General features: G+C 48.2%; 1 protein-coding gene across 1 annotated transcript; it reads right to left on the bottom strand.

The window, feature by feature from the left end:
* Positions 1-7364: 7364 nt before the first annotated feature.
* On the bottom strand, positions 7365-10126 carry LOC104611887 (cytochrome P450 704C1-like). The gene is made up of 6 exons (XM_010279153.3): positions 9487-10126; positions 9124-9339; positions 8712-8999; positions 8272-8592; positions 7971-8174; positions 7365-7858 (listed from the first exon to the last, which is right to left on the bottom strand). The coding sequence occupies exons 1-6, from the start codon at positions 9802-9804 to the stop codon at positions 7643-7645; spliced, it is 1563 nt and encodes a 520-aa protein (XP_010277455.1). The 5' UTR covers positions 9805-10126; the 3' UTR covers positions 7365-7642.
* Between the last annotated feature and the right edge of the window lie 521 nt (positions 10127-10647).

Here is a 10647-nt window from a genome sequence, read left to right as displayed (position 1 = left end):
TGAGCTGGATCGACCCACTCGCGAGCTTCTTGCTAGATGGAACCCTGCCTGTGGCCCGCAATGCAGCCAAGAGGGTGTGGCGCCAGACAGCCAAATACGTCATAATAGACGAACGGCTGTACCGACGGTCCTACACGCTCCCCTACCTGCATTGCTTGCAACCTACCAAAGCCGAGCTCGTACTCTCTTTCCCCTTCGTTTCAGGCACCTTCTGCTCCAACCCGAGGCAAGATCTTTGACAGCTAGGACCCGCCGGACTGCGCACCATCAGAATGTGAGCAGTCTTTCCAGGAACTAAAGCAGAATGTGAGCTCGCCGCCCCACCTGACTAAGTCGAGCCCAGGAGACGAGCTGTTGCTCTACCTTTCAGCCAGGGATGAGTCCATCAGCTTGGTGTTAGTTAAAGAAGAAGACCGAGTACAGAAGACGATCTATTATACTAGCAAGGTCCTCAATGGCGCAGAAACCCGATACTCCAATCTCGAGAAGTTGGCTCTGAATCTCATCACCGCGGCCAGGAAACTCAGACCCTACTTCTAGGCCCACAGCATCCGAGTTCTCACTAGCCAGCCCCTCAAGCAGGTGCTACAGAGACTAGAAGTGTCCGGCCGCCTGGTCAAATGGAGCGTGGAACTGAGTGAATTCGACATTATGTACGCACCCCAGCCGACGATCAAAGCCTAGGGCTTCGCAGATTTTATCGCGAAATGTACATTTACCGTGGAGGAACCGACCCCACTTCCCCCAGCATGGACCCTCCACGTTGATGGCTCATCGAACAAGTAGGGTACCGACACTGGCCTTATCTTCTTCGGCCCAAACGACGTGGTATTGGAACACGCCCTCAGATTCAAATTCAAGGCATCTAACAATGAGTTCGAGTCTGAGGCCCTGATTGCTGGGCGTCGCCTTGCTTTAGACCTCGGGGTACAACGGGTCGAGGCCTTGGACGACTCTTAGCTTGTAGTCAACCAGATCCACGGTCAATTCGAAACCTGGACTCCCTCTATGGCGAGCTACCTACAGAAGGTGCAGGAGCTCATTCAGCGGCTTGAGCACTTCGACATCCAGCAGATCCCTCAGGCCGAGAACGCTCAAGCTGACGCCCTTTCAAAGCTCGCCAGCTCGTCGCAATCCAACCTCGACTCAACTATCCGGCTAGACACGCTAGCCCAGCCGAGCATTGCACCACCAGTCGTCCTCATCCTTCCAGTGCAACATGGCTCATCCTGCATGGACCCCATAATCGAGTATCTTCGAGAGGGCACCTCCCCGAAAGATCGGACAAAAGCAAGAAGACTCCAACACAAAGCAACTAGGTATTGTTTGATACAGGGTCAACTCTACCGCCATTCCCACACGCTACCCTACTGGAGGTGCCTCTCCCCAGCCGAGGTAGACTACGCCCATAGGGAAATACATGAAGGCATTTGCGGAGATCACGCCGATGCGCGCATACAGGCCCATAAGGCGCTCCAATAGGGGTATCTCTGGCCGATGATGAAGTAGGATGCCGCCCAACTAGTCCGAAGGTGCGATAGTTGCCAACATCACTCTAATCTATATCACCCTCCTGCAGCCCCTTTTAGACTGATCGCCAGCCCATGACCGTTTGCCCAATGGGGAATGGACATCCTCGGCCCCTTTCCCACCGTGGTTGTGTAGAAGAAGTTCCTCCTGGTAGTAGTTGACTACGTCACGAAGTGGGTAGAATCCAAAGCCCTAGCGCGCATCACCACCCACAATGCCCGGAACTTCCTTTGGTAGGGAATCATCTGTTGCTTCGGCATCCCGCGCGTGCTCATCACAGACAACGGAACCCAGTTCACTGACAAGAAGTTTGAGGCCTTATGTGCCGACCTAAGGATCGATCATCGGACTACCGCAGTACACCGACCTCAGAGCAACGAGCAAACCGAGGTAACCAACTGCATCCTACTACATGGCCTGAAAACACGCCTGGATCTATCCAAGGGAAGATGGGTTGAAGAGCTGGCAAGCATTCTCTGGGCTTACAGGACTACCCCGCGGATTGCCACTGGAGAGACCCCTTTCAGCCTGGCCTACGGGGCTGAAGCCATCATCCCCATGGAGATAAGATCCCCGATTCTTCGGACTGAGCGCTTTGATGAGGGACAAAATGATGAAGATCAATGCGTAGAGTTGGACCTAGTAGAAGAAGCTCGGGACCGAGCACATGTGAAGATGGTTGCACAACAGCAGAAGATGGTACGACATTATGATTCTAAGGTAAGAAGACGTGAATCCAAGACAAGCAACTACGTTCTACGCAAAGTCATTGTACCCACGCCAGGAGAAGGGAAGCTCAAACCGTACTGGAAAGGACTGTATAGGGTCACCAGAGTCCTCGGACCGAGCACTTGTAAACTTGAAGACCTCGAAGGTCGACCAATTCCGAGGAGTTGGAACTCGGGAAACAACTGAGCCAATTACTCCCAGCTCGGCAGCACATTACCAAGCAAACTACCCGACTCAACTGCCAACGGCTGAGCCTAAACGTGGAGGAAGAATGCCACCACCCACCAAGGCCTGAGGGCGGTCGAGAAACTCCTCACTACCGCCGACTTAACGGCTGAGCTAGCTGAGAAACGGTTAGCCCTAGAAGGGCCCCAAAGGCTCCCGAGACCAGAAAATGAGCGTCCCATGGCTGAGAGATCAGAAACCAAAAGATCTCGGAAAATGACACCGAGGCATAGCCCGGCCGAGCTGCACCTCGGTCAGCACAGGATAACGACGCCGAGGCATGGTTATTTCTCAAGAAGGTCGACCTCGGTCACCTCGAAGGTCGACCAATTCCGAGGAGTTGGAACTCGGGAAACCTCAGGATGTACTACCAGTAGACCCATAAGCAATGAAAGTCTTCTCTTACGTTAATTCTTTGATCCAGAGGCGTGCCTACATCCAACCGCACACACTACACACACATGCTAAGTCACACTGTTAGTCGAGCTGATTTTGCCAATCCCCGAAACGGCTGAGCCTATTACTCCCAGCTCGACAGCACATTACCAAGCAAACTACCCAACTCAGCTGCCAACGGCTGAGCCTAAACGTGGAGGAAGAACGCCACCGCCCACCAAGGCCTGAGGGCGGTCGAGAAACTCCTCACTACCGCCAACTTAACGGCTGAGCTAGCTAAGAAACGGTTAGCCTTAGAAGCCGAATGGCTCCCGAGACTAGAAACTGAGCATCCCATGGCTGAGAGCTCGGAAACCAAAAGATCTCGGAAAATGACACCGAGGCATAGCCCGACCGAGCTGCACCACGGTCAGCACAGGATAACGACTTCGAGGCATGGCCTAGCCGAGCTGCACCTTGTCTAGCGACACCTCGATCAACAACGGAAAACAACACCAAGGCATAGCCCGGCCGAGCTACACCTCGGCCAACACAAGATTGGGGACGCCAAGGCATGGCTAGGCCAGCTACACCACGGTCAATGCAACCTCGGTCAGCACAAGATTGAGGACGCCAACGCATAGCCCGACCGGCTACTCCTCGGTCAGCCATACCTCAGTCGACTATACCTCGGCTAACGTACTAGAAGCGCAAAGTATGAAGAGGACGTCTGAGGCACAGCCCGACTCGGCCCACACAATACCCCAGCTGACCTCACCCAGGCCAGCAATAGAAAAATGGTACAAGTAACAAGAGGTCACGGCATAGCTCAGCTCAGCACGTGTAATAGCCCGGCTGGGAATGCTTCGGTTAAAAAAAAAGCACATGCACAGCAACAACAGCAAGAGGCATATATGTAGTCAACATGAAGAGGAGCTGATATTCAACTTAAAGACGGTCTATTATAATTGTTTAAAGCTCGGCACACCGAGCCAACAAAAAAAAAGAAGCAGCACAAAACCAAAACAACATGAATAATGAACATATGAGGCCGCCGATTAGTCCTCGGCGGCAGAATCAGCAGCGTCAACAGCGGTTTCGACCTCATCCTCAGCTCCCTCGGTGGACCCTTGCGGAGAATTTTGGTCAAAAGCGTCCTAGCCCTATGACTCCTCGGTCAACTCCGGGTGACGGTGAAGGATCCTTCGTCAGAAAAGGTTGAACCCAGCCACAAAGGAGGCTTCGATGTACTCATCCATGTGTAGCTGCATCTCCTCAGACGCCTTGTACTCAGTGATGTCTTCCTCGGCGGCCTCCTGCCTTAGCTTGTCCCATTCAGCCTTGAGCTCGGCAATCTCCCACTTCAACTCTCGGACAAGACCAGCCTGCTCAGCCAATTACGCCTTTAGCTCGGCCACTTCCCTCTCCAGTGTGGCCGACCGCTCCCCAGCAGCCTGGAGTTTGGCCAATTGGGCCTTTTGCTGTAGATACTCAGAATGTTCCCACTCGTATGTTGATTGAACATCCTGAAGACGATCAACCACCGCACAAGCATTCTGTAGACAAATATAATATGATAAGTACATCGGAAAGGAGAGCAACGCACAAGGAACAAAAGGAAGAGGATTTACATGTGCAGTAGACCAAAGCATAGCACACTCCAAAGCTCCACTACCAACCCCAACCTATTCCTGAGCTATAGACATGGTCATGATTCCCCGCAGCAATTGCTCAGGAACCCCGGGAGTCTCCAGATTGTCATCCATGCGAACCAACCACCTCGGAAAGTGCAGACCAAAACTGCTTCCTACCTCAGTCACGGGTGTACCAACAAGGCGACAGACCCCTTGAGGGTCAACCATGACAACATTGTCCTCCTCGGCCTCTCATTGTCGAAACCTTCTTCGCCAATGGGCTGCCCTATCTTCGGGTCATAACCGCTCATCTGCCTCGAAATGAGCCTCCGGTTGCACTCTGGCTCATTCCTACCTTTGTCGGAGCGCCTTCATCCATCAAACAATGTCTTCCTCGCTAGCCATGCTCGCACCTGCAAAACAGACGGTCCAAGATAAGTACAAAGTTGGCAAGATAAAGTCAGATCGGCAAACAGAAGTAAAAGGAAACAGACCGGCCACCCTCTCCATCAACCCAGCAAACATCAACATCTCTGAGCATGTGTACGTGAGAACGTCGATTTCGTGGATCATGCTTACGGTCGACCTCTCCTCCCAAATAAGCGCTGACCATTGGGGCTGAGGTAAAGATGTCCTCTGTCGCCGCAACTCGACAGGAAAAGGGAGACCCCTGGGGATTCTCACAAAGAAGAAAGACTTCTTCCAGTGCTTTACAGAAGAAGGGGCTCCGACCAATGACCGAATGTTCCATCGGGTGGAGAAGTAGTACTACCCCTGCTGGTGGTGTTTCAACTGGAACATAAAGCTCACCATCTCCAGGGTCAGATCAATATCATTGACTACATAATAGGACATGAGGCCGAGTAAAAATCTAAAGGAGTTCGACATCAACTGTACCAGCAAAATCCTGTACCAGTTTAGCACCTCAGCGAACCCCTCGATCAATGGGAACCTCAGCCCAGCCTCCAAGCTGTGCTCATAAACGCATAGCTCACCGGGCTGAGCATCAGTAGCCATCTCCCCGGTCAGCGGACACCTCACCTGGTATTCCGCGGGAATGGCATACATAGCTCAAATTCGAGCCATATGCCCGACCGTCAAGATGTCGGGCCTGGTACCAAACCGACGACCTGCCCGAAGAGGAAACTTTGTCTCCATCCCAGAGGGACCAGCCTCGGCTTCCTCGATTTCGGCAGCCACGAAGTCTCTCAATTTAGGCTCGTAGGTCGAACCGTGAGAAGAGCTGGAACCCAGACTACTAGAGGACCCGGACGAGGAAGAGGACCGACGAGATGAGGACATACCGGGCAATTTGCAGTGTCGAAGAGAGAAAGCTACTGAGCTATCTGTCGAGCTACTTGTCGAGCTACTTGACGAGCTGTCTACCGAGCTATCTACCGAGCTATGTGGCCGATGAATCTGCTGAGCAGTGGATGCCAAACTCTTGCAAGTGACACTAAGGATGGAAAGGGGGGGACCCCTTTTCCCTTTTAGCCATCACGGGTGTGGACCAAGGAGAGATCAACGATACAGATGAAGCACCCTAACAATGCCTTGGAAGTTCAACCGATGCAACCAATAACGTGCATGAGAAAGCCTCGGAAATTGAAGCAACACCCTCGGCAGGCAACAGTTGCATCCATTAATTGTGCCGGTTCAACTACCGCACCGATCCAACCTTCGATGCAGAGATCCGTCGTATCAGTCCAGCCTTCAACGCAAATCCTCGGCTAGGTTGCACAATGGTCAGGCCGAGCATTCCCCCTCCTCGACAGCAGAACTAGGGGAGTGGTTCGGGAACCGAAATTTTGGTTCTTGTTTAAGTTCTGCAGCCGACGATCGGAGGACTCCTCGACAACAACCAACACGGCACAAATGATGCACATGCTCGAAAGTTCCTTAACCGGGCAATGAACCTAGGAGACTTCATTCCTCAACTTCAGAACTGGGAGAGTGATGATCGGGTCATGGTTGAGCTGGTCCTACGAGACACGTGGCCGCCCAACTATCGCCCTGCCACATCTTCCTAAGTCGGCCACGTCGGCATAACTCGGCCATGTTGGCATAGCCCGACCACAGTGGGCTAGCTCAGCCACGTTGGCGTAGCCCGACCGAGCTACGCTATTGTGGTGGCCCCCCATCTTTTCCTTTCAACCACATCAACTACACGTCACGTGGATGAGCACAACCACAGATAAATAGGAATAAGGAAGACAACTCCGCCTGGGTATGGAACTCTATCCCAATCCGACCAGGACACAGATCTTTGGCTATAAAAAGGTACTACATGCTCAAAGTAAGAGATCGAACTTCTGAGACCTATACAGCTACTTTGCTCGGGCCGACATCCTTATAGCTTGGCCCGACCATCTTTCCGCAACCTACTAACTTGAGCGTCGAAGTTCTTACCCGGGGATAAATCCTCGAGTCTCTGACTTTTGTTTCCTTGATCACAAATCTTAAAACGCGGCCTCGTCCTTATAACTCGGCCCCGCCCAACCAACAAGGACTATCTGATCGTCTTCCTCATTCCGTGCACTACCTCGAATTGAGCAACATAAAAAATATTAAAATATAAAACAATTATATACTCCTATATATATTTTTATTGTTTAATTTTGACTTAACAAAACCCGTATATCACACGAGTCTCTGTTATATATATATATAATTAGATTAATTCAAACATTAGATTCTACAATGTATTTATAGTGGGGTGGATCGGACTAAACGAATATCCGGTCTATTGATTAATTCAAACATTAGATTCTATAATGTATTTATAGTGGGGTGGATCGGACTAAACGAATATCCGGTCTATTGACCGATGGAGGTCATAAAACATATAATTGAATACCAAACTTACAAAAGTTCCACGAGAACAAGTAGGTTTGTAATAGATAGAGATAAGCATTGTTGGACTTTACAACCCTCTATGCGTCACCTGGGACCACCAGTTACATTATTGGCCCGACGTGTCACTAACAATATATTTGGGACGGATTTCGAGGGATATACTTGGACTGTCGTATATGACATCGTTTTCTTATTGAATCTTTTTCGACTCACATGCACACCGACGTACATTATCTATATAAAATTACAGCAAATACCAATAGCGGACAAGAAAACACAGATATTAGATATATTCACGCAATTTTTTCTGGGTTCTCGGAGCCCAGTCTAAGCCTGTGGAAAGCCCGAAGATAGAGCCCCCCATCAATGTGAAGATTGAGCATAGTTCTGTAATGGACGACTTGGTTCTCGTCGCTCAGCTTGAACACGAAGCAACTCAACAGCAGAGCTGAAAATATTTTCATTTGTCTGTATGCAAATTCTTTCCCGAGACAAATCCTTGGCCCCGCCTGCACTCCATGCATCAAATAATACTTTGAGTTTAAGTTAAAAATAAAAACAGAAATTTGTACACACAATTCTGATCCTGATCCTGATCTTGATTGAGTGTTAAAATATCACCTGGAAGGCTGTGAACTTCGAGGAGCTTTCTGGCCGGAAAAGACCATCTTCGTTGAGCCATCTTTCTGGCCGGAAAACCTCGGCATCTTCACCCCAAATGAATTTCATCCTGCCCATGGCATAAGGTTGATAGACGACCATGTCTCCTTTATTCACGCTGTATCCGTCTGGCAAGGTATCATCTGAGAAGCAAATTTTCGCATCCTGCACATATCATCACCACACACTTGTTGGTCTGGACTGTAATCAGAGTAAATCCATAATGGTAAATGCAAGCATGATTTCTTTTCTTCTTAGTTACCACTGCAACGGCAGGATAGAGTCTGAGAGTCTCTGAGAGGGCTGCATGGAGATACTGCATCTTGTCGAGGGCTTCATCGTTCAGATGGGCTGCTATCTCATCATAAGAGGATGCATCTTTCGCTCTGGTTGCTTCCATCACCTCCTGTGCAACCTTTTCTTGAACGCGAGGATGCTTGCATAGCATGTAGAGGAACCAAGACAGGGTGGTTGCTGTTGTGTCCCTCCCTGCAACTAAGAAATTGAGGATTATGTCCCTCAAGTACTGTGGATCTGTCTCGTTCAGTTCCAGAAACCTTGACAAGATGTCATCTTTCTTCAACTGCAACATCCCCATGCCACCAATGATATTAAGATTTAATTACAAGTTAAATAAACTTGGATATACCTACAGGATCAGAAAGAGAGAATTAATCCCAACTCTAAAACGTTTTAACTCACAGATGTATCATTATCTGAGTTTTGCTTCTGTTCAATCTTGCTGCGGATTAACTTATACATGAAGTTGTCGATCACTTTGATGTTCTTCTTTAAGGTTGCTTCTTTTCCGATATTCAGAAACTTCTTGATCTTCCAGAAAATATCAACGTAACGCCACAGGGTCAGTGCACTTGAATCATCGAATGCCTGGGCGAACTTAGTTCCTTCACTCGATCCACCCATGCTATCAAGTTCTACACCAAATCCGACTTTGAATATCGAATCCAAAGTTGATTTCATAAATAGATCCTGCCAAAAACCAAGAACCCCAAAAGAAAGGAAAATAAATATTAATTGTGTATCTTGCAGAAAGAGAGAAAGAGAAAAAAATGAATAGATGGGTTCTTTTTTCCACGTGCATCTGATAACTCACTTGGATATCAAATATCTGGTTCGATGCTGCAGAGTCGGACAGCATCTTGGCGAGTCTGACTGCGTTCCTTCGGAAGACCACACTGCTGTAGTCCCTCAACACCTTGGCCGAGAACTCGTAGCTCGAGACCTTTCTCTGGTGTCGCCACTTTTCACCATCAACCGTGAAGATCCCATCGCCGAGTAGATCACTCAAGATTTCATAGTTATGCAACCCCTGCTCGACCATTTAAAGGAACAGAGTGAGTCTACTACCATCAGGCCTCTGTATCACTGATCTAGATGTAAACAAACAGGTATATATATATATATATATATATATATATATATATATATATATATATATATTAGAAGAAGGCCTTACCTTCCCGAAATTCGCGAAGTTGGTCTTGAGCATGTACTCGACATTTACTGGATCGGCAGTGTAAACCTCATTTCTGAACGGGCTGAGCAACCGATAAGTACCATACTTGATGGCGAGATCAGTCATGTAGTGATGCAGCCTGTGGAAGTTGAGTAACTGGTTGAAGATGGTACCAGCAATCGGGTGATAGCGCTTCTTCGTCCCCCTCTGCGAAGATGTTTTGGTAGATATGGCTTTGAATACGAGTATAGCAAGAACCACAGCCAGAGCTGTGACTGTCAAAGAGACGGAATCAGAGAGGAAATCCATGGTCGCCATGGCCGGAGGGAGTGAATAAGATCAGTGAGTAGCTAGCTCTGTTATGGCTGATCTTTGTTCCTTGCTCCATGAAGATGGGCTGGGATTCTTATTATATAGAAAAAGGGAAATGAAAGTGAGGGTCGTCCCCAAGGAAACCGTGAAGCAATCGGAACCGTTGATCAGTTTGCGACCATCCAATGGTCTCTATCGTCGGCGTTAGTTACTTAGGCGGCTAACCTGCTGTAGCCAGTTACTTAGGCGGCTAACTGTTGATCAGATATCTTGTCGAAGCAGTGGTTCGACAAGATATCTGTCTGCACCTGGAACAAGGCCCGAGTGGTAAAGGCTTTGAAAATTTGGAATATCTATATATATTATTTTGGTCTCGAAATTTAAAAAGCGATAGTTAATTACTCAAACTTTTAAAATTGACGTATATGTAGCATATGAAAAAGATGTATATGTATATGAAAAAGATGTATATGTATCATAGGGAATTCTCGTCACCCCAACTATCTTTAATAGAAAAGGCAATAATTGGCCCTATCATGTCTTATAAATTTTTTCTCAGGTGGCAAATTTATCTATACCCACATAAGTTCACTTATTCATATTGTTTTGATTTTCATGTAAGTGATATAATGACCTTTTTATCTAAAAAAATTAATGTTAAAAGGGTACGTTTGTCCCATCATATTTTATAAATATTTCCCCAATGTGGTAAAGTTACTTCTACCCAATATTTTAAAAAATCAACCCAGAATTAGAACCATTCTGGCCACCAGTTTTTGAGTTGACGGTCCAACCATCCGGTTCAAATGGACAATCCATTCTGACAAAAAAAATAAAAAATAAAAATGG

This window comes from Nelumbo nucifera, chromosome 1 (assembly GCF_055504915.1).
Source record: "Nelumbo nucifera cultivar China Antique chromosome 1, China Antique-T2T, whole genome shotgun sequence".
NCBI lineage: Eukaryota > Viridiplantae > Streptophyta > Magnoliopsida > Proteales > Nelumbonaceae > Nelumbo > Nelumbo nucifera.
Note: the sequence above shows the minus strand (reverse complement) of the source record. Positions and strands in the feature narration are given on the sequence as shown.

Coding starts and splice junctions, on each gene's coding strand:
- LOC104611887 (XM_010279153.3), bottom strand. CDS start 9,804: ATGGCGACCATGGATTTCCTCTCTGATTCCGTCTCTTTGACAGTCACA. Junction 9,340..9,486: donor ACTTCGCGAATTTCGGGAAG/GTAAGGCCTTCT, acceptor ATGGTCGAGCAG/GGGTTGCATAACTATGAAAT. Junction 8,593..8,711: donor ACTCAGATAATGATACATCT/GTGAGTTAAAAC, acceptor GGGATGTTGCAG/TTGAAGAAAGATGACATCTT.